A 27,563-nucleotide genomic window follows, 5' to 3' on the forward strand; every position below is an offset into this window, starting at 1 on the left:
GTGTAAAACATAAACTGTTTGCTTTAGATAGATAGCAGCCAACCTTTTTAAAAAACTCATTTCTGTGTTAGTATATAATACAAAATGAGGTTGAGTAGTTTATATTTTGGGTAAAAAGTGGAGCATTTTAGATTTTAACTTCAGAGTGTTCGTGAGAAACTCTTGATGTACCAGCAAGTATATTTTTGGTGTTTCGTGTTACGTAGCTTAACTCTTTTATCCATACATATATGTGTATATCAAAGTCCTTCCCTTGATCCTCTCAGCGTTAGCACTGTTTGGGGAGTTGCCTTTACTGTTGGCAGAATTCCACTTTCCCTGAGGCCATTTGGAAATCTACCTAGTAGCCTGTGGGATAACCTTAACTCTTAGAACTTTCTTCAAAGGATGGTGGTGAGAGTGGGGTATACTGCCAGGCCCTGGCTTATGGGAGTTTGTAAGGCCTACTTCTGGAGGCAATCCAACCCTGATGGCTGTACCTATGAGCTATCCCTGTAAACACAGGAGACATTGTGTCTATATTGTTTAAGGACTGGCTCTGCCCTCCTGGGCCCTCGATCTGTGTCTAGACTTCTTGGTCAGAGGTTTCCTCATCTTTCTGTGCATACACTATTATCTAAAGATCTTGTAAACATTTTTGAGTTGTAATCGTAAAGTCAGTTACTAAGCTTTTCTAACACACTCAAAGGGAGTTTTTGAAATATCTTCATCAGGGCTTAAGGTAGAAGGACAGGGTGAAATGGTTGGGAAAGCAAAAGCTGCCTCGAGATGTTTTCAAATAGTTTGTATTCATTAAAGAGCTTAAGAATGGAAATAAACCCTGAAGCCCTGAAGGGAAGAACAGTGTTGATACCAACGAACTCTACTTCTCTGGCCTCAAATCCTAGAAAGCATGGTGGGTTTGTTGTTGTTGTTGTTAATTGCTTTTATTTTCTGCTTATGGGAAGGGTCTCACATTAAAGTTATTTTAAGTTTCTTTTGTCCCTGGGATAAAATGAGAAAATTTACCTTTTAGATATGGCAAGAGATGGCAGGTCTTGGGTTGCTGAGGAAGCCCAATTTTGAATATTAGGAAAGACCTGAGGGACAGTGATAACAGAGGAACCTCTCTCACTAGAGAACTTTGAATTTCAGCCAACTTCTGCTTAAAACTGTATCCTAAGAAAAACCTCTTTAAACTTTGTTGCTCTGAAGCAGAATGAAATGGCTACAGAAGTGGTTGTTTCTTTTACGCCTTTCAGGTTTAATTTTCTGTAAGTTTGTCCACTGGGAATATAAGAGATGTCTTTTAGAGATATCAGTTTATTTTTTAATTTTTATTTATTTTTCTCTTTTCTTTTTTTTGAGACGGAGTCTTGCTCTGTTGCCCAGGCTGGAGTGCAGTGGGACCACCTTGGCTCACTGCAACCTCCGCCTCCTGGGTTCAAGCAATTCTCCTGCCTCAGCCTCCCGAGTAGCTAGGATTACAGGCACGCGCCACCACACCCAGCTAATTTTTTATGTTTTTGGTAGAGATGGGGTTTCACCACGTTGGCCAGGCTGGTCTTGAACTCCTGACCTCAAGCGATCCACCCGCCTTGGCTTCCGAAAGTGTTGGGATTACAGGCGTGAGCCACCACTCCCGGCCTTTTTATTTTATTTTTTTAAGACAGAGTCTCACTCTGTCACCCAGGACCCAGGCTGGAGTGCAGTGGCATGATCATAGTTCACTGTAGCCTCAACATCCTGGGCTCAAGTAATCTTTCTGCTTTAGCCTCCTGAATAGCTGAGACTACAGGTGTGCATCTCCATGCCCAGCTAATTTTTTTTTTTTTTGAGGAGACAGGTTTCACTATTTTGCCCAGGATGGTCTGGAACTCCTGGCCTCCAGCAATCTTCTTGCCTTGGCCTCCCAACGTGCTGAGATTACAGGTATGGGTCGCCACACCTGGCTGTGATATCAGTTTATAATAATAGCAGTTTCTTTAGTTTGGGTCTTTGTTGTTGTTTTGGTCTCTTGAGTAGCTTCCCAAGTCACGCAGGCCACGTACTAATTGCTCCTTCCCAGAGTGCCTAGATCCTTAGCCTTTGCCTATGTTTTTCTTAGATGCTTTTTTTTCCTTTTTTTTTCTTTTTGAGGTGGAATCTCACTCTGTTGCCCAGGCTGGAGTGCAGTGGCATGATCTCAGTTCACTTCAGCCTCCGCCTCCCGGGTTCAAGCGATTCTCCTGCCTCAGCCTCCTGAGTAGTTGGAACTACAGTCACACACCACCATGCCTGGCTAATTTTTGTATTTTTAGTAGAGACGGGGTTTCACCATGTTGGCCAGGCTGGTCTCGAACTCCTGACCTCAGGGGATCCACCTGCCTTGGCCTCCCAAAATGCTGAGATTATAGGCATGAGCCACTGCACCCCACCTTTCTTAGATTCTTGATCAATCATTCCAGCTGGGACCTCATGGATCCTTCTAAATACTCAGAACCAATCATGTTGGTTATGTTACAGGCCAACAGGAAAAGGTTGTCTTCTGACATCCAACTTTGTGCTTTGGAATTTAGGGATATAAAGATGCTTTTTGCTTCTACTTTGCATGTTAGAATTTTGTGGTTGGTAGTGAATTTTTGAATATACTTTTATTTTTGAATTCTCTCCAGAATTACTTGGTAAGTTTTCTGGAATTAAAGAAAAAGCCTAGTGTTAAATGTTATTTTAAAAGAGTTGATGCAACATTGAGGATTTCAAGGTTCTACCAGCATTTCTAACTGAGAGAATAGTAGTTTCCTCTGGAAGGAAACTTCCTATGAAAGTCATATAGTGATGGCATTTATTCTAAGAGTGGATGTGGTAGGTGAGAACCACAGAGTTGAAGGGAATCTAGAGGGTCATTCTAGGCTACTCAGCTTCCAGAAATCACATCAATGGATAACGTCAAAGAATCACACTGTTTTTTCAAGTAGAGAGTAAATGATTATATATTTGGGTCAAAAAATTGAAGTTTGGTTATCAGTGAATGTAGTAATCACAGAACAAAACAACACTGTTGTGAGTTAGTGATCTAAACTAACACAGTAGTATAAACCTACCCCAGAGAGAGGGGGTTTGCCCTGTTTGGCTTATTATTTTGGGTTCAGTTGGTAGAGAATAGAATCCATTCTAGCTAAACAAAAATAAATTTATTTTGGGCGAGGTGTGGTGACTTATGCCTGTTATCCCAGCACTTTGAGAGGCTGAGGCAGGAGGACTGCTTAAGGCCAGGAGTTCGAGACCAGCCTGGATGGCATGGCGAGACCCTCTGTCTACAAAACAAAAACAAAAATTAGCTGAGTGTGGTGGCATATGGCTGTAGTCCTAGTTATCTTTTTTTTTTTTTTTCTAAGACGTAGTCTTGCTCTGTTGCCCAGGCTGGAGTGCAGTGGCACAGTATTGGCTCACTGCAACCTCCGCCTCCCAGGCTCAAGCAACTCTCCTGCCTCAGCCTCCTGAGTAGCTGGGATTACAGGCATGTGCCACCATGCCTAGCTAATTTACTTTGTATTTTTAGTAGAGATAGGGTTTTGCCATGTTGGCCAGGCTGGTCTCAAACTCCTAACCTCAAGTGATCCACCCGCCTCAGCCTCCCAAAGTGCTGGGATTACAGGCGTGGTGAGCCACCTTGCCTGACCAGTCCTAACTATCTGAAAGGTTGAGATGGGGATCCCTTGAGCCCAAGAGTTCAAGGCTGCAGGGAGCTATGATTGCACCACTGCACTCCAGCCTGGGTAATAGTGAGACCCTGTCTAAAAGTAATAATAATACATTCATTCAGAGAATGCAGAATCATTGGAAGGCTAATGAAGTAGATTCTGGTTGAGCTTTCAGGAACCAGTCCCAAAGCCACACCATAGAAACAGGCCACTAAGAATAATTTCAAAACAATTATGATCCACAGAGAACTGCCACGCTATGAGTCTAGCCATTGCTGCTGCCACATAAAACTAGTGACTGAATGGTGCTTGCTAACAGAAATATCAGAGTTGCAGCTTCCAACTCACTTCTGCCTTCTTTTTTTTTTTTTTTTTTTTTTTTTGAGATGGAGTCTCGCTCTTGTCACCCAGGCTGGATTGCAGTGGTGCGATCTCGGCTCACTGCAACCTCCACCTCCTGGGTTCAAGCTATTCTCCTGCCTCAGCCTCATGAGTTGCTGGGATTACAGGCGCCCACCACCATGCCTGGATAATTTTTGAACTTTTACTAGGCAGGGTTTCACCATGTTGGCCAGGCTGGTCTTGAACTTCTAACCTCAGGTGATCCATCCACCTTGGCCTCCCAAAGTGCTGGGATTACAGGCGTGAGCCACCGTGCCCGGGCTCACTTCTGCCTTCTATATCTCACTCTAGTGTATCTGATAGGCTGGGAGCTATACTGAACAGATTACAAATATGTTCATTGTTGACAGCTCAATTTCATTAACTGTCAGGAATTTCAAGGATTCTATTGCGGTAACATAAATAACAAAAATTTGAATTATGCTTTGCCTTTTTTTTTTTTTTTTTTTTTTTTTGAGACGGAGTCTTGCTCTCCCAGACTGGAGTGCAGTGGCACGATCTTGGCTCACTGCAAGCTCCGCTTCCCGGGTTCACACCATTCTTCTGCCTCAGCCTCCCGTGTAGCTGGGACTACAGGCACCTGCCACCAAGCCAGGCTAATTTTTTGTGTTTTCAGTAGAGACAGGGTTTCACCGTAGCCAGGATGGTCTTGATCTCCTGACTTTGTGATTCGCCCGCCTCGGCCTCCCAAAGTGCTGGGATTACAGGCGTGAGCCACCATGCCCGGCAATGCTTTGCCCTTTCACCTTTATTAGAGGAGATGGTGTTTGGAACAGCTACTTCCCCCACGTACAATGACTTTCCACCTGGTCATGGTGGCAATATTTGGATGACCTCAGTGGCATCTTCATCCTTGGAGAACCAGAAAACACTCTTTTTGTTCAATAGCAGGTTGTATGTAACATAAACACACAATGCCTTTTTTGTGGGGAGTGGGGAGGCATACTAAATCAATCTTTTGGAGTTTCATACAAAATTATAGTTCCTCTTGGGAAGACCTTTTAGGTATGCTGTCTCTTACAGGGGGTTGAGCATGAGCCTCCCGTAAGGGTCAGAGGACAAAGGCCTGTCTGAGGGCCTGCTTCAACTTCTTTCAGGCAGGTGGCTGTGAGAGGACCAAGCTGGCTATGGCAGCAACCCATGAAAGTGAGTGATAAAAACATTTATTGTTTCCTGTGGCATTGCTTTGCTTTGCTATTGACTGGTAGCACTTGTAGCTTTAAATAAATTGAGGAAGTATGAAAGAGTAAATGGAAGAAATGTTGAGTAAGTCCTTCTTGAAAATGTTTTTAAGTGGGAGAATATTAGTGGTAAATTTCTAACTGTCTTTTAACATTTTAGTTGGGCTTGGATCATTCACATTCTCCCCAAATCCTTTCTAAATTTAAAAAAAGGTAAAGGCCAGGTGCAGTGGTTCATGCCTGTAGTCCCAGTACATTGGAAGGCCGAAGCAGAAGGATTGCTTTAAGACCAGGAGTTCAAGACCAGCCTGGGCAACAGAGCAAGACCCCCATCTCTTAAAAAAAAAATTACAAATTACAAAATAAATTAGCTGGGCTTGGTGGTGCATACCTGTAGTCCTAGCTACCTGGGAGGCTGAGGCAGCAGTACCCCTTGAGCCTAGGAGTTCAAGGCTGCAGGGAGCTAGTATGATCACGCCACCACACTCCAGCCTGGGTGACAGAGCGGGACCCTGTCTCTTAAAAAAAAAAAAATTAATTTAAAAAGGGAAGCAAAATTATAATCTGCCAAATTATTGGCTGGGCGCAGTGGCTCTCGCCTATAATCCCAGCACTTTGGGGGGCTGAAGGGGGATCACCTGAGGTCAGGAGTTCGAGACCAGCCTGGCCAACATGGCTAAACCCTGTCTCTACTAAAAATACAAAAAAATTAGCCGGGCTTGGTGGTGTGTGCCTGTAATCCCAGCTACTCAGAGGCTGAGGCAGGAGAATCACTTGAACCTGGGAAGCAGAGGTTGCAGTGAGCCAAGATCACACCACTGCACTCCAGCCTGGGTGACAGAGTGGGACTCTGTCCCAAAAAAAAAAAAAAAAAATCATTAACATGATAATTAGCATATTTCTTTTTTTTTTATTTTTTTATTTTTTTTTAATTTTATTTATTTTATTTATTTATTTTTTTATATTAATTTTTTTTGCGTACAAAAACAATACACATTTTCTAAAAATACATACAAACAAAAAGATGCGATCAAACATATTAGGAAGGTTGCATATGGGAAGTCGGGGAATAGAAATGGGGGTGGGAGTTAAAATAAATGAGAGAGGGACTTTATATGGATCAGTGATAATAACTCAATCCTCTATTTGACAAAGAAGAGGGAGAAGGAAGAGGAAGAAAAAGAAAGTGGGATAAAGGATCAGAAAGGGAGGAAAATAGAAAAAATTAGAGTATGACTCCAGGGTAGACCTGTTTTGTTGTCATTGAGTTGGTTGGTTGGTTTGTCTGTTGTATTCTTCATGTTTCGCCAAGTTGGCCAGACTGGTCTCGAACTCCTAGCCCGAAGTGATCAACCCGCCTCGCCCCCCAGAGTGCCGGGACCACAGGCGTGAGCCACCACGTCCAGCCCCCACATTGCTTCTGGCCTCCGTGGTAGACCTCCCAGACGGAGCGGCCAGGCAGAGGAGCTCCTCACTTCTACCCAGACACGGGGCGGCCGGGCAGAGGGGCTCCTCACTTCCCAGACGGGGCGGCCAGGCAGAGACGCTCCTCACTTCTTCCCAGACGATAGGTGGCCGGGCAGAGGCGCTCCTCACTTCCCAGACGATGGGTGGTCGGGCAGAGGCACTCCCCACTTCCCAGACGATGGGTGGCCGGGCAGAGGCGCTCCTCACCTCCCAGACGATGGGCGGCCGGGCAGAGGCGCTCCTCACCTCCCAGACGATGGGTGGCCGGGCAGAGGCGCTCCTCACCTCCCAGACGATGGGTGGCCGGGCAGAGGCGCTCCTCACTTCCCAGACGGTGGGTGGCCGGGCAGAGGCGCTCCTCACTTCCCAGACGGTGGGTGGCCGGGCAGAGGCGCTCCTCACTTCCCAGACGGTGGGTGGCCGGGCAGAGGCGCTCCTCACTTCCCAGACGGTGGGTGGCCGGGCAGAGGCGCTCCTCACTTCCCAGACGGTGGGTGGCCGGGCAGAGGCGCTCCTCACTTCCCAGACGGTGGGTGGCCGGGCAGAGGCGCTCCTCACTTCCCAGACGGTGGGTGGCCGGGCAGAGGCGCTCCTCACTTCCCAGACGGTGGGTGGCCGGGCAGAGGCGCTCCTCACTTCCCAGATGGTGGGTGGCCGGGCAGAGGCGCTCCTCACTTCCCAAACGGTGGGCGGCCGGGCAGAGGCGCTCCTCGCTTCTTCCCGACGGGGCGGCCGGGCAGAGGCGCTCCTCGCTTCTTCCCGGACGGGGCGGCCGGGCAGAGGCGCTCCTCGCTTCTTCCCGGACGGGGCGGCCGGGCAGAGGCGCTCCTCGCTTCTTCCCGGACGGGGCGGCCGGGCAGAGGCGCTCCTCGCTTCTTCCCGGACGGGGCGGCCGGGCAGAGGCGCTCCTCGCTTCTTCCCGGACGGGGCGGCCGGGCAGAGGCGCTCCTCACTTCCCGGACAGTGGGTGGCCGGGCAGAGGCGCTCCTCACTTCCCAGATGATGGGTGGCCGGGCAGAGGCGCTCCTCACTTCTTCCCGGATGGGGCGCCCGAGCAGAGGCACTCCTCATTTCTTCCCGGACGGGGCGGCCGGGCAGAGGCGCTCCTCACTTCCCAGACGGGCGGCCGGGCAGAGGCGCTCCTCACTTCCCCCCGGACGGGGCGGCCGGGCAGAGGCGCTCCTCACTTCCCCCCGGACGGGGCGGCCGGGCAGAGGCGCTCCTCACTTCCCCCCGGACGGGGCGGCCGGGCAGAGGCGCTCCTCACTTCCTCCCGGACGGGGCGGCCGGGCAGAGGCGCTCCTCACCTCCCAGACGATGGGAGGCCGGGCAGAGGCGCTCCTCACTTCCCAGACGGGGTGGCCGGGCAGAGGCGCTCCTCACTTCCCAGACGGGGTGGCCGGGCAGAGGTGCTCCTCACTTCCCAGACGATGGGTGGCCGGGCAGAGGCGCTCCTCACTTCCCAGACGATGGGTGGCCGGGCAGAGGCGCTCCTCACTTCCCAGACGGGGCGGCCGGGCAGAGGCGCTCCTCACTTCCCAGACGGTGGGTGGCCGGGCAGAGGCGCTCCTCACTTCCCAGACGGTGGGTGGCCGGGCAGAGGCGCTCCTCACTTCCCAGACGGTGGGTGGCCGGGCAGAGGCGCTCCTCACTTCCCAGACGGTGGGTGGCCGGGCAGAGGCGCTCCTCACTTCCCAGACAGCATATTTCAATACAAATTTGTGATTAAGCTTTTTGTTATGTTTACATATGCCCTCCCTCTTATAGTATCAGTGTTTAATACTTGCATTTTTTTGTTTTATTTTATTTTTATTTTTTTGAGATGGAGTCTCCCTTTTTTGCCCAGGCTGGAGTGCAGTGGTGCGATCTCGGCTCACTGCAACCTCCTCCACCTCCCAGGTTCAAGCGATTCTCCTGCCTCAGCCTCCCGAGTAGCTGGGATTACAGGCACCCACCACTATTCCTGGCTAATTTTTGTATTTTTAGTAGAGATGGGGTTTCACCATTTTGGCCAGGCTGGTCTCAAACTCCTGACCTCAGGTGATCTGCCCACCTCAGCCTCCCAAGTGCTGGGATTACAGGCGTGAGCCACCATGCCCAGCCTAATTTTTTATTTTTTAACACTTGAAGCAAATGTTTATAGTTAGACTGGAAATTTTTCATTAAAAATACCTCTTAATTAGTGTTTTGATAAGTACCATTTTCATGTGGTTGCAAATTCAAAAGTCACAATAAGGGGTCTAGACAAAGTCAGCTGACACCTATAATCTTACTACTTTGGTAGGCCAAGGAAGGAAGCTCTCTTGAGCCCAGGTGTTTTTAGACCAGCCTAGGCAACATAGCAAGACCCTCATAACAACAACAAAAGTCACAAAAAGGTACATGGTGAAAAATCTCCCTTTCATCTCCAGCCATCCAGTTTTCATCCCTGTGGCAAGAAAAATCTTTGTAGCCTTGCTGATATGGTTTGGCTGTGTCCCCACCGAAATCTCATCTTGAATTGTAGTTCCTATAATCCCCACGTGTCATGGGAGGGACCCAGTAGGATGTGATTGAATCATGGGGGCGATAACTCCCATGCTGCAGTTCTCATGAGAGTGAGTTCTCACAAAATCTGATGGTTTTATAAGGGCCTTTTCCCACTTTTGCTCAGCACTTCTCCTTGCTGCTGCTATGTGAAGAAGGACATGTTTGCTTCGCCTTCCACCATGATTGTAGAGTTTCCTGAGGCCTCCCCAGCCCTCTGGAATTGTGAGTTGTTTAAACCTCTTTCCTTTATAAATTACCCAGTCTTGGGTATGTCTTTATTGGCAGTGTGAGAACAGACCAATACAGTAAATGCAGAGAAATTATTTGAGTCAAATGCTTACATAATAAAATACTGCATTCTTTATATATATATATATATATATGAGGAACCATACTTGCAGTACTATACATCCTGCACTTTTCATTTTGCAGCATATCTTAGATAATGTTCCACAGAGGCCTGGTTATTTTAAAATAACTTTATAGGTTCCACTGTATGGATTTACTATTATTTATTGAACTAGTCCCCTATTCCTACTGATGATTATTTAAACTGTTTATTTCTAGGGCGTTTTTTGTTTTGTTTTACTTCTGGTATAATAAACAACACTGCAATGAATAACCTTGTCTCTAAGTGACTTCATATAAGAGCAAGTATATCTACAGGACATATTCCTAGAATTTGCTAGGTCAAAGAGAAACTTTGATATTATCTAGTTCCCCTTGACAGAAGTTGAAACAATTTACAGTCCTAATACACTTACAATATATTAGAATGCTTGTTTCCTCATATCTTCACCATCATAGTGTGTAATCAAACTTTTTCATCTGTGCTATTCTAGTAGGTGAAAAATGATAACAGTATAACCCCCAAAAGAGGATTATCTTTTTCTCCACATCCTCAACAGCATTCATTATTACCTGTCTTTTGGATATAGGCATTTTAACTGGGGTGAGATGATATCTTATTGTAGTTTTGATCTGCATTTCTCTAATGATCAATGATGTTGAGCACCTTGTCATATCCCATTTGCCATTTGTATGTCTTCTTTTTTCTTTTTTTGTTTTAAATTTTTTAAAAAGTGTTTTTTTATAGAGATGGGGTCTCATTATGTTGCCCAGGCTGGTCTTCAATTCCCGGGCTCAAGGGATCCTCCTGCCTCTGCCTCCCAAAGTGCTGGGATTACAGGTGTTGAGCCACTGTGCCTGGCCTCTTTGTTTTTCTTATTGAATTTTAGTCTTTTAATTTGTAGGAGCTCTTTTATATTTTACTGAAATTAACTACAAAAATGAATTGCACCAGCTTGGGCAACATGGTGAGACCCTGTCTCTACCAAAAATACAAAAGATTAGCTGGGTGTGGTGACACGTGCCTATGATTCCAGCTACTTGGGAGGCTGAAGTGGGAGGATCACTTGAGCCCAGGAGGCGGAGGTTGCAGTGACCCAAGATCATGCCACTGCAATCCAGCCTGAGCTAGAGTGAGACCCCATCTCAAATAAAAAACCCGCAAAAATGAGTTGCAGCTATTTTTTCCAGTTTGTCATTTTCCTTTTGGCTTATCTGGTGATTTTTTTTTTTTTTTGGAGACGGAGTCTCGCTCTGTCGCCCAGGCTGGAGTGCAGTGGCGCAATTTCGGCTCACTGCAAGCTCCGCCTCCCGGGTTCACGCCATTCTTCTGCCTCAGCCTCTCCAAGTAGCTGGGACTACAGGCGCCCGCCACCACGCCCGGCTAATTTTTGTATTTTTAGTAGAGACGGGGTTTCACCGTGGTCTTGATCTCCTGACCTCGTGATCCGCCCGCCTCGGCCTCCTTTTTTTTAAGAGACAGGGTCTCACTGTGTTGCCCAGGCTGGTCTCCAACTCCTGGCCTCAAGATATGCTTCTACCTCGGCCACTGGAGTTATTGGGATTACAGGCATGTACCTCCATGCCCGGCTCATACATTTATAAAAATTGAATTTATCAGTCTTTTAGATCTTGTGTCATAGTAAAAGTGTCTTTTTCTGTTCTGAGGTTATAAATGAATCATTGTATAGTTTTATTGTTTACATTTAAGTCTTTGACATATCTGGAGTTTGTACTAGTGTATTGTATAGGGTATGGATCCAACATTTTTTCTAGATACCCCATTTGTCTGAATGGGAAACTTTTTTTTTTTGAGACGGAGTCTTGCTCTTGTTGCCCAGCTAGAGTGCAATGGCATGATCTCAGCTCACCACAACCTCCACCTCCCGGGTTCAAACTATTCTCCTGACTCAGCCTCCCGTGTAGCTAAGAATTACAGGCATGCACCACCTTGCCCAGCTAGTTTTGTATTTTTAGTAGAGAGGGGGTTTTTCCATGTTGGTCAGGCTGGTCTCAAACTCCCGACCTCAGGTGATCCGCCTGCCTCGGCCTCCCAAAGTGCTGGAATTACAGGTGTGTGCCACCTCGCCCGGCCCTGAATGGGAAACTTTTTACTGCTGTCATTCTTGGACTATCCTCCACATGCACGTGGATCACATTTCTGTTTGCTCAGCCCAGAGATCACAACTCAGATGCCTGTAGAGACTAGGCAAGTTACATAAAAGGGTGAAGAGTGCCAGGTGGGAAGTATAGCCAACTGGAAATGGATGGCATACTTTTATAAAGAGGGCAGCCACTACCCGGTGCCTGCTGATTACTCTCTTGCACGAATGCAGTAGGTCCCAGTGTTGCCAGATCTTTGTCAAGAGAAGCTGAAAATACACATTTTTATATGAAGCCTCTTGATTTAAAAATGTTAACAATTAAATTTAAATACAGCCTTAGCTAAACAAAATATGTCTTCAGGCCTGACTTGGCCCAGAAAAGCCTCCTGATATTCCTGGCCAAGAATGAGATTTCTAACAAGTTTACTCTCCTATGAGTGAAGAGAACATACATGGTCTAGTAGTTTGATAGCACAGTAGTTTATAGCTGGAGTCTGGGAACAGGAGAGAAAAGTAAGGACCCTCTATATAAGCCAAAGTCTTTGCTCTCACAGACTGAAATATTAATGGGAGAAATACAAGCATTTTACCATCCCACGTTTTGTCCCAAGTACATGTGAATGGATATGGCCATTTATTAGAGGATGTTCTTGATTTAGTGGATACTTTAGTGGATTAGAAAAATAATCTTGCCGGGCGCGGTGGCTCACGCCTGTAATCCCAGCACTTTGGGAGGCCGAGGCAGGCGGATCACGACGTCAGGAGGTCGAGACCATCCTGGCTAACACGGTGAAACCCCGTCTCTACTAAAAATACAAAAAAATTAGCCGGGCGAGGTGGCGGGCGCCTATAGTCCCAGCTACTCGGGAGGCTGAGGCAGGAGAATGGCGTGAACCCCGGGGGGCGGAGCCTGCAGTGAGCCGAGATCGCGCCACTGCACTCCAGCCTGGGAGACAGAGAAAGACTCCGTCTCAAAAAAAAAAAAGAAAGAAAAATAATCTTATTTTCCAACCCTGCCATTCTGATTTTGCCCAAATGAGAAAGTGGTGCATGTTTTGGGGAGAATAATTGCTCAGCTACTGATGCCGGAACTGAATTGTAGTACTGACTTATTTTTTGTACCCTGTTCGTCTTTTCCCTTTCTCACTGCTGGTGGCTAGGGACAGGGAGTAAAATATCTCCTTTACAACCTGTTAAAAGTAATGTGCTCAGCCTCTTTAGTGGGATGAAATTTGTGGTAATGATAAAGTTACCAGAGCCTATGCCTCTTTGAATTGAAAAGCTTGTCAGGATCTTTTCCGGGTTGCTAAGGAGTGTGTCCTAGACGCCAATCCAGGTTTTGTAGGACCTGAAGCCTACGCAATTTGGATGACACGATTAAGAAAACAATTCGAAAATATCTTTTGAAAGTTTTGTAAAAACGATATGATTTTCTGAAAGCACAGGGGCCCGTGCAAGTGAAGGACGTTTCAATTCAAGCTTGATCAACGTCACTGTCATCTGCCCCTTCTGACCCTACCACCAGGCTAAGGGCTTTCCACGCCTCATCTCTCGGTCTCCACACCATCACCCTAAGAAATAGTTACTATATCTCCTAACGATATACTATATATAGTACATACTTTGTATAAACACAGTACTCATGAAAACAAGCCGCGTAGAGCACAAATACGTTAAATATCCTGTCCAGCCCGAATGCCCCTTTCTCTCCACGTCCCTATACAGCCTCCCACGACGGTAGTCCTGGGGCTCCAGGCGCCACAAGAGTGGCACCGAATCCGGACTGTCTTAAGCAGGTCGAGAGAAGGGAGCATATGGGTAAAAAGCAGTCAAACTGGAGAGTCTGGAGCGGCCCCCCGCAGAGTCTCGGGAAAGGCGGACTCCCCAGAGGCCCCAGGCCCCGCACCCCCGCGCCGGGCTGGCGCCTCTGCCTGCTCCGCGGCGCGCATGCTCCGTGTTAGGCCTCTCGGGCTACTCGGGATAATGAGCGCCGGGCCGAGGGGGCGGGCCGAGCCTCGGCTGCTGGGACCCAGGGCTCGGCGGCGACCCCAAGGCACTCTGCGTGGCTGCTAAAGAGGCAGCAGGGGCGGCCAGCGCTGTGCGCGCCATAGCGAGGCTCGCTCGCCCGACGCGCACTCCGGGTCGGTCACCAGAGCTCTGTGGAGGTGACTCGAGTGGGCCGGGCCGGGCGGCGCTGTCGGCTGGGAGGGCGGGGAGGAGGCGATGAGGAGACGAGCAGCCGCCGCCGCCGCCGCTGCTCACCGCCCGCCGCGGCCGTAGCGGGAGTCGGGGCGGGGCTGGGCCAGCTGTACCCCTGCCGGGCTGCGAACCCAGACAAAGGAGGAGGAGCCGCCCCAGAAGCGGGCCAGCGCCGCCGGGAAAGGAGGTCGCCGCCGGGGGTCGCCCGGGCTCGCGGGTCGCCGCGCTTCGTCTGCGGGCGCTGCGGGAGGCGAAGGCCGCCTCGGCGGAGGAAGCCGACCCCGGGGTCTCCGCCCGCCCGCCGGCGCCGCCTCCGAGCCGCCTCGGCCGTATCCTCGGCCCGGGCGGGAGGCGGCGGCCGCCGGCGAGGCGAGGCGGCCCGCGCCCTGCCTGTCAGGCCACCGGCCCGGCCCGCGGGCTGCCCCCGATGCGGAGGCGCTGTCGCCGGGGCCATGCAGCCGGCGCCGCAGCCTTACGAGTTCTTCAGCGAGGAGAACAGTCCGAAATGGCGGGGACTGTTGGTCTCGGCCCTGCGGAAGGTCAGTGCTAGGGCCGGGGTGGCCGGCGGGTGGCCCGTGGCCCCCCGAGCTTCTAACGGGGAGCAACTCGTCCTTCCCACAGGGCTCGAGTCCCCGGGGCCGAGCTGTTTCTTGTTGGCTGGCGATGGGGGGCTCACAATTGCCTGTTGCATTCTGAAGGACGTTTCTCAAGTTTTTTTTTTTTTGCCTGGTCCCGGAAGGAAGGTTTTGTTATGATCATAAAACTGGATTTCATGTTGCAGTCATTTCGTCAGGCAACTTCCGCCGTTGACCAATTTGTTGTCCTCAGGCTGGAATCGGGCAAGAGAAAGTCCCGCTGGTATTTAGACAGTTTCTAAAACAAAAGCACATTTTCAGGCCGGGTAATTACTTTTAATTAAGTTCTTTGGGAGTGTTCCCCCTAGGCGGTTTGCTTGTCAAGGGTATCCACTTATGAGGCAATGGTTTTTTGTAATATGGATGTTTCACATATGTGAAATGTCAGTGAGTCATAATATTCTTATTCATTTTACAGTTCTCAAGGTAAATTTAAAGCGCCTTCCCACTTCCTGCAAACGGTGTCGTACCTGTTTACAAGAGATTATCCTTAGAAAATTTGTGTCTTCATGACCAAATTGCGATTTAGGACTTGAAATCATTTTAAGGAACAAAAAAGGGGCAACTCCTGCAAATCAGTCTTTCACGTTTGGGTGCATTGCTAGGGTGCATCTTTCCTGTAGATGGTGGCGGTCTTCCTCTGTGAATTTAGGTAGTAATCATAACGATCATTTTTATAATAAATCCTTTTGTAAGATCAAGACATTTAAAGACTATGAATAGGTGCGTGATCAGCTGTCATGCCTGCTGAGCAGGAGCTTTCTTTGCCATTAATGCAGACTTAATCTCTTCTGCCTTTTGTGCAAAATAACCAAGAATACATTCTAAAATAATAAGGAAAAAATAAAGATTAATTTAAAAGTATACTTGGAAAATATATCCTCAGACATTAAATTTCTATAAATGAAAGGAAGTAGTGTATTTTAAAGTTAAAGACATTTTCCTCATGCGATGAGAGTTGCAGATTTTCCATTATTTTCATAATTCTTACAAGGAAGTATTGCTTTCCTCAGGGCAAACACCATGTCGTATCTTTTTAAAGAACCTGGCAGAAATGACTAGTGGCAGCTAGACAGTTATTCCATTGGTATACCAAGTGCTAAAGTATTAAGTTGACCTTACTTCCATGTGCAGCCCAATTCTGTAAGGAGAGGGAAAGAAATGAAAAGTGTGCTGAGTGGTGATAATGAACTCTGGCCTGAATTAAAAGCAAAGGGGGAAATGCCTAGATAGTAATTAGCCCTTTGACCACAGGCAAGTGTTAGTGCAATTATCAGGTAGGCCTATATTGTTGGCAATATGACGCAGGTATATACTCATTTATAACTTTCTGGTAGCAAACAGTATTTGAGTGTGTGTTGCATAACTTGTTCAATAGGTAGCTTTGGTTCTAATAATCCTTTATGTCCAGAAACAGATTTATGTTTTCTTTTTCTTCAAATAGAGACAGGGTTATGCTATGTTGCCCAGGCTGGTCTTGAACTTCTGGCCTCAAGCAGTCCGCCCACCTCTGCCTTCCAAACTGTTGGGATTACAGGCATGAGCCACCTCGCACCAGACCCAGATTTTTTTTCTTTCTTTTTTTTTTTATTTATTTTTTTATTTTTTTTTGAGACGGAGTCTCGCTTCGTCACCCAGGCTGGAGTGCAGTGGCGCAATCTCGGCTCACTGCAAGCTCCGCCTCCCGGGTTCACGCCATTCTCCTGCCTCAGCCTCTCCGAGTAGCTGGGACTACAGGCGCCCGCCACCACGCCCGGCTAATTTTTTTTTGTATTTTTAGTAGAGACAGGGTTTCACCGTGGTCTCGATCTCCTGACATCGTGATCCGCCCGCCTTGGCCTCCCAAAGTGCTGGGATTACAAGCGTGAGCCACCGCGCCCGGCCTTTTTCTTTTTTTTTCTTTTTTTTTTTTTTCAAGTTAGGCTGGAGACAAAGCCAAGATTAGCATCCAATCCTAGTCCATTGCTTTGGTGCTATTACTTTTCATTTATACATTGTGCTTGTTTTCCTGGAACTCAGGTGCCTTGTAGATACTATGTTATATTCCACAGTTCTAGTATGTTCTTTACGAAATAAATACATCTAAGAAAATTCGGTCTTTTGAGGTGAATTCAGAAAACATTTTCTATTAACTTACTGTTATGATAGAATTGAAGTACATTCGTATGGAAAATTTTTTTATATTTTTGGAAAAATTTTGGTAAAAGTAATTAAGATTATGTCCACTTTTGTGGTATTTAGGACATTGCAACTTGTAGGTCTGTAGTGCCTGCTAAGAGCTGTAGCTCTTAGGGAGCTGAAGGTTCACTCTTTCTTTGCAGGAAGTTTTAAATTCTGGTATGTGTCGGCCACCTTGCCTTTGTAAAATGAGAATTTCTACCATTTTGGGGGAGTCTCTGTCTTCACATTCAGAGCATCTAGAACTTGGCATCCTTCCTCTAGCTGACCAGATAGTTACAAAGACAACTAGGATTTGATTGGAATATCTCTCTCCTTCAATTGGTGTTACCATTGTACATGTGGTGTATTCTAGCTTTATTAATTCACTTAACCATTGTTGAACACATTTTAGGTACTTGGCATGATGTGGGATCCTAAGAATACAAAGTTAAAATAAAGTCCCCTCCAAAGGTGTATACCATCTAAACCAAAAATTCTAAAATTTGAGGTTTTGGTTTATGTAAATGACAGGTTCTGAGCTCAGAGTTCAGTAAGGGATATTTGTGTGTCTGTGAAAGCAGCAATGTAGCTTACTTGGCTCTGTCAGTTTAGTCCACTTGGACATCTTGGTGGAACCTCCAAAACTATTAGAATGTAATTTTCAGAAAGATAAAGTCATCACTTCCATACAAATGTAAATGAACATGTATCAATGATTTTGATTCAGCCCATTACTTAATGAGGGAACTAGTAAGATGTTAAAGTCACTTAATATGAAAATTTGAGGAGGTATTTTTAGGCAATTTAATAAGGGAATATTAAGACTGTTGGGTTACATACAGAATTAGTTAATATCCTACAAGAAACATAAAAGAGTAGGCTTTGGGTTATCTTTTCCTCTGGCTAAAAATTACTAGCATCTCAGTGGGCGTGGTGGCTCACGCCTGTAATCCAGCACTCTGGGAAGCGGTGGCTGAGGCTGGTGGATCACCTGAGGTTAGGAGTTCGTGATCAGCCTGGCCAACATGGTGAAACCCCGTCTCTACTAAAAAATACCAAAAATTAGCTGGGCGTGGTGGTGTGTGCCTGTAATCCCAGCTACTCAGGAGGCTGAGGCAGGAGAATCACTTGAACCTGCTAGGTGGAGGTTGCAGTGAGCTGAGATTGCACCACTGCACTCCATCCTGGGCGACAGAGCGAGACTCCATCTCAAAAAAAAAAAAAAAAAAAAATTACTTTCATCTCTATCTGCCGAAAAGCTGTAACTTAATCTTATAGATGTGTAAAATAGCTCAGTCAGTAGAAATTAATAAAAGATTCAAGCATAGCACTGTACTGAAACACACCCAGTATTCTCTTTTGCTTATTTTCCATTTTTGGCTACTTTTTATGAAAACTGGATATCTATATCTATATCCATGTATATATCCATATATACCCATATATAGATCCATGTGTGTGTGTGTATATATATATATATATATATATATGGGTATGTATGTGACAAAGTCACCATTGTCAACATTGAAAATGCAAGGGATCTTTAAAAAACCAAACTCAAGTATTCATTGCATTACATAGAAACACAGAGATGGTCTGGGCGCAGTGGCTCATGCCTGTAATCCCATTTGGGAGGCCAAGGTGGGCGGATCACCTGAGGTCAGGAGATCGAGACCATGCTGGCTAACACAGTGAAACTCCGTCTCTACTAAAAATACCAAAAAAAAAAAAAAAAAAAAATTAGCAGGACATGGTGGCGGGCACCTGTAGTCCCAGCTACTCGGGAGGCTGAGGCAGGAGAATGGCATGAACCCAGGAGGCGGAGCTTGCAGTGAGCCGAGATCGCGTCACTGCACTCCAGCCTGGGCGACAGAGTGAGACTCTGTCTCAAAAAAAAAAAAAATTAGCCGTGTGGTGGTGCATGCCTGTGATCCCAGCTACTCGGGAGGCTGAGGCAGAGAATCACTTGAACCTGGGAGACAGAGGTTACAGTGGGCCAAGATCGCACCACTGCACTCCAGCCTGGGTGACAGAGCAAGACTCTGTCTCAAAAAAAAAAAAAAAGAAGAAGAAAGAAAGAAAAAGAAACACAGAGATAGACAAATAGATTTATGGAAAAATAATTTTGGAAATAGAAATGTGTTCTTTAGCTTTTTGCTTGTTCTTTAACTTTTAAAAGAGAACCTCACCTAGAGCATTTAAAAACATAGCTACAAAGCAGAGTGAAATGACACTACTAATGGATAATGCATGGATTGTTAACATTACTGCTAAATTATGTATCTTCCCTAAAAGAGCCTAGAACATAATCGCCTTCACCACTGCTCCCCAAGATCGTTGTTACTTGGGGAAAAAAGAGCATGGTGTATATTTGTAAATGCAGTTTATTACCTGTGTCTTTGAAATGCCCTGGTACTATATGCATGTGTTATTTGATTGTATGTTGAGATAAATCAGCATTCTTCATATGGGAAATATGCCTCAAAATCATTTTATCAGATTTTACAGTCCCTGATATTTATTTTGTAGATGTCTTTTCTGTAAGGTGTTTTTCACCAGGCTAGCTATAGAGAAGAATATGGCTGTTTTCTTGCCAGCTGTAGTTATAAATGTCACAGAAAGCTAGAAAGAATTGGTTGAATTACTTTGTTACTGAGTCCAATTAGATTCAGGTTAAATATCGACCTCCCCACCCCGTGACAATTTGCTCTTAGATATCTAAAAGGCAAGAGGTGTGAGAGAATGTCTGGGTTAATTAATAGCAGTCTAGGGCAAGGAAAAAGAACGGTAGGGGCTTTGACTTAAAAATGGTTTTGTGAAATTCTACTGAGACCCTAGTGTTTCTGCGTTTGTACAAATGTCTCTTGGAAGTTTGTTTTAGAAGATAGGACTGGATCTTTCCTGAGGCCCACAAGAAAAGTACAGGGTGATCTGAGAAAATATAATGGGTGTCATTGATACATGAGAGTCAAAGAAGACTTTGAGCAAGCAACATTTGTGCTTCTTTCTGGATGATATATTCAAATATAGTAATATTACTGTCCCCAGGCTGGTCTTGAACTCCTGGGCTCAAGCGATCCTCCCACCTTGGCCTCCAAAAATGCTGGATTACAGGTGTGAGCTACCTCGCCTGGCTGCAGACACTGTTCTTGATAGGGAAGATGTAGCAAAGCCCCTGCTGTCATAAAGCTTGTGTTCTAAATGGCTGTGGCAGAGAGACAGACAATAAGGAAGTAAACAGTTATCTGAAAGATCAGTAGAATTAACCAAAAAACAAAAAAAGCAGGGGGGAAAGGATTTGAGGCTGAAGGGAAAGTAAGAACATTATTTGTTTCTTTGTTTGTTTGTTTTAAATAGGTCTCAGATTCTGAATTTAATGACTTATTTTAAAAAACAAGAAGAATAAGTAGATGAAGCTAGTATGATAGACTGTAGGTACACTGAGTTAAGGTCTCTGCTTGAGAATAGGAAGTCCTGTTGGGTTCTCATTTACATAGCAAAGTAATTAGAATAACTTGATCAGAATTGCTTTTTGAAAAGATTACTTCAATTCAAAGCCAAAAACTAATAAGAGATCCTGTGATTTTTGTGACATGAGGCCTGTTCTGGAATTCCTAAAGCCACTGAATATAACAGTAGAACTCGAGGGAGTCATTTGGAATTATTCCAAACTAATAATGACCCAAACTGACCCGAAGAGTTCAGCCAGAACTAGATGAGCGGTAGGAATGTACTTTAACTTGCTGTACTTGGCTCCCTGTCAGCCATGATTAAGTAGCCTTCTATTTTCGGTTTAATTTTGGTATGGTATATTTGGAGCAATAATATTCCATTAAAGTGTTTTATGCTGAGTATTCAAAGCATTACCTGTGTTACCACATGACATAAATGAAGTATATGTCTTTTATATTAACCATGGACTCTCTTTCAAGGGAACAGTAGTTTGATTATATCCTGCATATTTGAATCAAAAGGAATTTTAATGTAACTGGTGGATTTAGCATTATCTCATGTTAAAAATTAACAACCAAAAATTATTTTCTTCCATGGGCCAGGTGGAGTAGCTCATGCCTATACTTTGGGAGGCTGAGATGGGAGGATTGCTTGAGGCCAGGAGTTCAAGACCAACCTGGCCAACTTAGCAAGACCCCATGTCCATAAAAAGTTATTTTCTTCTTTTACATAAAAATATATGCTAGTACAAAGTTTTTTCAAATGGATAAAGTATTACACACTTCAATTTTAACATGTAGAAGTGAAGCAAAAAGATGAAAATAATACCAAGATCTAGATATAAGGAGTAGTATTAGCTCTTCTAAGTAAAGTTTTCTGTACTCCAGTTTTCTTCTTCATTAGGTCATTTTGTAAACTCAAACACTATTTCTCTCTCTCTCTCTCTTTTTTTTTTTTTTTTTTTTTTGACAGAGTTTTGCTCTGCTACACAGGCTGGAGTACAGTGGCATGATCATAGCTCACTGCAGGCTCCAACTCCTGGGCCCAAATGATCCTTCCACTATAGCCTCCTGAGTAGCTGGGACTACAGGCATGTGCCACTACACCCAGCTAATTTTTTTATTTTTTTGTGGAAACAAGGTCTTGGTATGTCCCCCGGCTGGTCTCAAATTCCTGGACTCAAGTGATCCTCTAGCCTTGGCCTCCCAAAGTTCTGGGATTACAGGAGTGAGCCACCTGCCTGCCAAAAACTACTTCTTACATACAAAGTATATTATAGTTCTTTCTTAATTGACCTATTTAGCAGCATTTGACAGTTGATCTCTTTCTCTTTTTGAAATCCTTTCTTCATTTGGCTTCCAGAAAAAGCCAAGCTTTCAGGGTTTTTTTTTTCTCTGAATGTTCCTTCTAGTTCCCCTTTCCTTGATTCCTCCTCATCTTCCTGACCACATCCTTCTGACCTCCCCAGAGTCCATTTATATATATGTGTGTGTGTGTGTGTGTGTGCGTGCGCACGCGCGCGCGCGTGTGTGTGTGTGTATATATATATATATTTTTTTTTTTTTTTTTCCAAGACGGAGTCTTGCTTCGTCACCCAGGCTGGAGTGCAGTGGTGCGATCTTGGCTCAATGCAACCTCTGCCTCCCAGGCTCAAGCAATTCTCCTGCCTCAGCCTCCCGAGTAGCTGGGATTACAGGCGCGCACCACCACGTCTGGTTAATATATTTTTTTGTATTTTTAGTAGAAACGGGGTTTCACCATGTTGGCCAGGCTGGCCTCGAACTCCTGACCTTGTGATCTGCCCGCCTCAGCCTCCCAAGTGTTGGGATTACAGGCGTGAGCCGCTGTGCCTGGCCATTTTTTAGACTTCTATTTCTATTTACACATACTCCCTTGGAGATGTCATCCTGCCTCATTGCTTCACATATAATCTAAATCTGATAATTACCAAATTTACATTTCTGGTTCAGACCTCTTTCTTAAACATGGATGTTCAACTCTTTTTTTGAGACAGGGTCTCACTGTCACCCAGGATGGAGTGCAGTGGCAAGATCACAGCTCACTACAGCCTTAACCTCCTGGGCTCAAGTGATTCTCCCACCTCACCCCCCTGCTGCCCCCATATAGCTGGGACTACAGCTGTGTGCCACCACACCCAGCTAATTTTTTGTTTGTTTTTGATGGAGTCTCACTTTTTTGCCAGGCCGGAGTGTAGTGGTGCAATCTCAGCTCACTGCAACCTCCATCTCTCAGGTTCAAGCGATTCTCCTGCCTCAGCCTCCCGAGTAGCTGGGACTACAGGCGTGCGCCACCACAGCCAACTAATTTTTTTGTATTTTTAGTAGAGACGGGGTTTCACCATGTTGGCCAGGATGGTCTCAATCTCTTGACCTCGTCATCCACCCACCCTGGCCTCCCAAAGTACTGGGATTACAGGGATGAGCCACCATGCCCAGGCCCAATTTTTAAAAAACTTTTTGTAGAGACAGGGTCTTACTATGTTGCATAAACTGGTCTCCAGCTCCTGGGCCCAAGCATTCCTCCTGCCTCAGCCTCCAAAGTGTTTGAGTTACAGGCGTGAAGCACTACGCCTGGCCAACTTTTTACTTGATATTTCCACATAGGCATCTCAACCAACACTGAGTCGTTTTCTTTCCCCGCAGACTTGTTCCTTTTGTAGTGGTTCACATATCAATAAATGGCTACTCCATCCTTCCGGTTGCTCAGACTAAAAATCTTAAGTTATTCTTGAATATTGTCTTTTTTTATACCACACATCTAATTTGTCAGCACATCCTTTTAGCTCTACTTCAGACTATAACTATGTTTAGTTACCGTTTTATACTTTTTGACTTTTACCACCTGGAACCAAGTTGTCATCACCAGTCTCCTGGAATATTGAAGTATCTTTTCAACTAGTCTCTGCTCATCTACTCTTGCCCTATTTAGTTTTTTTCCCCCCCAAAACAAAGAGATAAGTGAGATCATTTCACTCCTTTATTCAAAACCCTCTCAGTGCTTCTCAGAATAAAAGTCAAAAAAGTCCTCCCAAAGGTTTACTAGGCCCTCTGCAGTCTAGGGCTGCCCCACCTCCTGCTTTTACCTCTCTGACCTCTGTAATATTGTCCCTTGTTTGTTCTGCTTCTGCCCCATACTGGCTTTCTTGTTTCTATAACATAGACATGTTTTAGTCTTAGGACATTTGTACTTGATGAATTTTCTACCTGAAACAGCCTTCTCTCAGATAATCATGTGGCTGGCCCTTTTACCTCCTTTAGGTTTTTATAGTCAAACATCATTTTCTTGGAGAGATTTTCTCTTACAGCCTATCTAAAACTGCTACATCCTCCTGCTTCCCAAACAGTCCCACATCAGTGTTCACAGTATTTTTTCCCATAAACCCGTATCTCCAATATAAATGATATATCCAGTCCTCAAGCCAGAAACCTAATCATCATTCTTCCCCTCTTTCTTATGCCAGACTAACATCTATTCATCACTGAATCTACTTGATTCTTTCTCCTAAATTAGGAGTTTTTTTTAACTTTTTTTGCTGTGTACCCCCAAAAGAATTTTGAAAAACTTGCACATTTTTATGCTGACATCTAGAAATTTTCATTTTACATTTAAATAGTTGCAGTAGATGTATAATTTCATATGTGTTATAAATACTGATGTTTTAAGGAAAAACAGTTCCATCAGTCTTTTAAATATGCTGAATGGAATTTAAATACCAAAATAATTTGATATCCACCATCATCTTTTAAAAATACACATGAAAAGTGTGTCTTTAAAAGTTGGAAATTTTACATTGTCCTTTTTTTCTCTGTGAACTTTTTTCATTATATTTCCCCTACATAATTCTAATATAATATTTTTAGATTTAAGTCTTTAATCCCACTTATTTATGCTTCTTTACAACAACAAAAAAGTCTACATATTGAATTTAAAAAGATTTTCCCCACAACCGTAAAGCTTTAAAACTTGTCTTTTGAACTGAATTATTATTATTATTATTATTAAAGTCTCATTCTGTCACCCAGGCTGGAGTACAGTGGCATGATCATTGGCTCACTGCAGCTTCAACCTCCCAGGCTCAAGCGATCCTCCCATTTCAGCCTCCTGAGTAGCTAGGACTGCAGGCACATGCCACCACACTTGGCTAATTTTTAAAAAATCTTAAAGATGCTTTCTTTTTATTTTCATGGGCTTGTCCCCTCAGGAGGATGTATTTTTCGACAGTAGGCTAGAGGATGGAAGAGGCAAGATACTTAAATGAAAATATTTGTAATTGTCTCTTTGTTTAGTGTCCTAGGATTCATTTATCGCACTTCAGAGCAACACGTATACTCTAGAGAATTTCAAGATAAGTGAGAGATCTGCCTTTCTTAGTAAAATGAGAGGGCAACTGTGAAAAGAGAGGTGTAAAAGGAGACCCTGCTTTACTCACTGTGTGCAGGCACCTTGTCAGGCAGATCTTCTTTAGGAAAAAGTACGTATGGCTGTTTAGAAAGTATCCTGACAGACGTGGGTGTTTGGCTCAGGGACTTATTAAGCATAAGTGAATGAAACAAATTTATTAGTGATCTTTTCCCAGTTCACGGGGGAAAAAAAGCAATTTTTTTCAATTTTATTTTTCTTCCATAAATTAGAGAAAAAATATTTGTTGTCTGCTGCAATATACTTGCTAGTGAGTAGTGAAAGATTGTAGAATAAGTGAACGAGTGGTAATGGAGGTTTTAAAGGGAAAATGGCTTTTAATACTTTTTGATTTTTTTCTTACAAACATGTTCCTGTAGTTTGATTTTAAGTTTTAAAGTCATTACTAGCATTGTCCCTGCTGTGATAGAATATGAGTCTTAAAATTTCATGTTCTGCAAAGAACACTGATTTCCAAATGATCTGCCACTGGAACAAGTTGGGAACCATTTATCTAGCCTGTACTGTCTTGGATTTACAGGCAGATGGCCTGCCTTTATGGGAAGGTGCTTCTAGGTCATATGCCATTCAAAGAAAACTTTGTTGACAAAAATTTTTGCTTCAGCTAATCTTTTTTACGTATTTGATTATATTGTGGTAAGCTCTCACCTAATATTAAGTAGAAATAGCTTCTTGGCCTGTACTTATTTGCATTTTAAATAAACTTAACATTGTGAAAGCCTGCTGAAAGTACCTAATTAAGAGCATAGACTCTGAGAAGTATTAGTAGACAGTGGGAGGAATAGAGAAACATAAGAGAGGGAATTCCTTCATTTATAATGTTGTATGAGAACCAGGTCTCCAGATACATATCCAGTGAAACGAAAACAAATTTTATGGAGTTTAAAATTTTTTCCAGTACCCAGATAATTTCAGTGAGGCCAAGAGATCTGTTTGCTGCTGTGAATCTATTTAACAAGTATTTACTGAGTGCTTTCTTTATGCAGGGTCTGTTCTTTTTTTTTTTTTGAGACAGAGTCTTGCTTTGTTGCCCAGGCCGGAGTGCAGTGGTGCTATCTTGGCTCACTGCAAGCTCCGCCTCCTGGGTTCACACCATTCTCCTTCCTCAGCCTCCTTAGTAGCTTGGAACTACAGGTGCCCGCCACCACTCCCAGCTAATTTTTTGTTTTGTATTTTTAGTAAAGATGGGGTTTCACCATGTTAGCCAGGATGGTCTCGATCTCCTGACCTCGTGATCTGCCTGCCTTGGCCTTCCAAAGCGCTGGGATTACAGGCGTGAGCCACCGTACCCGGCCCAATGCAGGGTCTGTTCTTTTAATGACATACTAGATTACCTGTATGCTAAGAATACAGGTGTAGGGAAATAGGAGGAGGAGACCAAAAACAAGAAATGGGAGCTAGTGTGGTAGTGCCCACCTGTAGTCCCAGTCACAAGGGAGGCTGAGGTGGAAAGATCATGAGCCCAGAGTTCGAGGCTAAACAGTGAGTGGTGATCACACCACTGTACTCCAGCCTGGGTGACAGAGCAAGATTCAGTCTCCACACCTCTCCCTTGCCCCCCAAAAAACAAACGAGAAGTGGTTCCTGATCTTAATGAGTTTAGAGTATACAACTGTGGTTTCAATTCTTGATTATACACTTTGATTAGAAAAATGTTGCTTTAGAATATTATATTTTAGAATTATTTTTAAAAACTTTATTGGGATGTAATTGATATAAAGTATGTATTTACAGTGCATGTATTTACAATGTACAATTTGATGTTTTCAACAATGTGATAAGTTATATATACGTAGTAAAACCACCCCAATAAAGCTAGTAGACATATCCTTCAGCCCCGTAAATTTCCTCTTGACTGTAATTCTCCCTCCTATTTCTCCCCACTCTCAGGAGACATCCCAAGCCATCACTAATCTGTTTTCTGTCATTATCAATTGCATTTTCTAGAGTTTTATATTAATACCAATAGAATCATACAGTAAATACTCTTTTTTTTCAATCTGGCTTCTTTCAGCATGATTATTTTAGATTCATTTATGTTGCATATATCGATAGTTCATTCCTTTTTATTGCTCAGTAGTGTATTCCATTGTGTAGATATACTGTGGCTTGTTTATCCATTCACTTATTTATATACGTTTAGTTTTCCAGATCTTGGCTCTTCAAATAAAGCTGCTATGTATATTTGTGTACAAGTCTTTGTATGAACATGTGTTTCAATAGAAGGAATGGAAATTGCTGGTAATTACCAAAGAGTGGTTGGATCGGATAGTATGTGGATGCTTAACTTTTTTTTTTTTTGAGACGAAATCTCACTCTGTTGGCAGGCTGGAGAGCAGTGGTGCAATTCTGACTCACTGCAACCTCCGCCTCCCGGGTTCAAATGATTCTCCTGCCTCAGCCTCCTGAGTAGCTGAGATTACAGGCATGCACCACCACACCCGGCTAATTTTTGTATTTTTAGTAGAGACAGAGTTTCACTGTATTGGCCAGGATGGTCTCGATCTCTTGACCTCATGATCTGCTCATCTCGGCCTCCCAAAGTGCTGGGATTATAGACGTGAGCCACCACGCCTGGCTTCTTAACTTTTTAAGAAACTTTCAAACTGTTTTCTAAAGTGGTTGTATAGTTCTACATTCCCACCAGCAATATAAGAGATCCTGTTCCTCCTGCCAACACTTGGTAATTTAATTTTAGCCATTCTAATAGCAGTGTAATGGTACTTTGTGGTTTTAGTTTGCATTTACCTAGTGATTAATGATGTTGAACATCTTTCATGTTTTTATTTGCCTTCTATATATCTTCTTTGGTGAAGTGTTTGTTCAGATCTTTGGCCCATTTTTGTTGAGTTGTTTTGTTTTTTGTTTTTGTTTTTGTTTTTTTTGGGATGGAGTCTTGCTCTGTTACCCAGGCTGGAGTGCAGTGGCGCAATCTCAGCTCACTGCACCCTCCGCCTTCCGGTTTCAAGCGATTCTTTCACC

General features: G+C 44.5%; 1 protein-coding gene across 4 annotated transcripts in view; it reads left to right on the plus strand.

Moving 5' to 3' along the window:
- Positions 1-13,699: 13,699 nt before the first annotated feature.
- The window catches only part of SOS2 (SOS Ras/Rho guanine nucleotide exchange factor 2), a 116,423-nt gene continuing 102,559 nt past the window's right edge, over positions 13,700-27,563 (plus strand). Inside the window, exon 1 of one of the 4 annotated variants that reach the window (XM_055289432.2) lies at positions 13,700-13,859. Coding sequence is in view for 2 of the 4 variants with exons in the window: in XM_055289431.2 (XP_055145406.1) it covers positions 14,346-14,432 (87 nt within the window). In the remaining 2 variants the exon portion in view is untranslated. Of the gene's footprint in view, positions 14,433-27,563 lie in introns of all 4 variants that reach the window. The other 3 variants (XM_055289431.2, XM_055289430.2, XM_063644574.1) reach the window with 3 other exon arrangements.

The sequence above is a fragment of the Symphalangus syndactylus genome, chromosome 8 (genome assembly GCF_028878055.3).
Source record: "Symphalangus syndactylus isolate Jambi chromosome 8, NHGRI_mSymSyn1-v2.1_pri, whole genome shotgun sequence".
NCBI classification, from domain to species: domain Eukaryota; kingdom Metazoa; phylum Chordata; class Mammalia; order Primates; family Hylobatidae; genus Symphalangus; species Symphalangus syndactylus.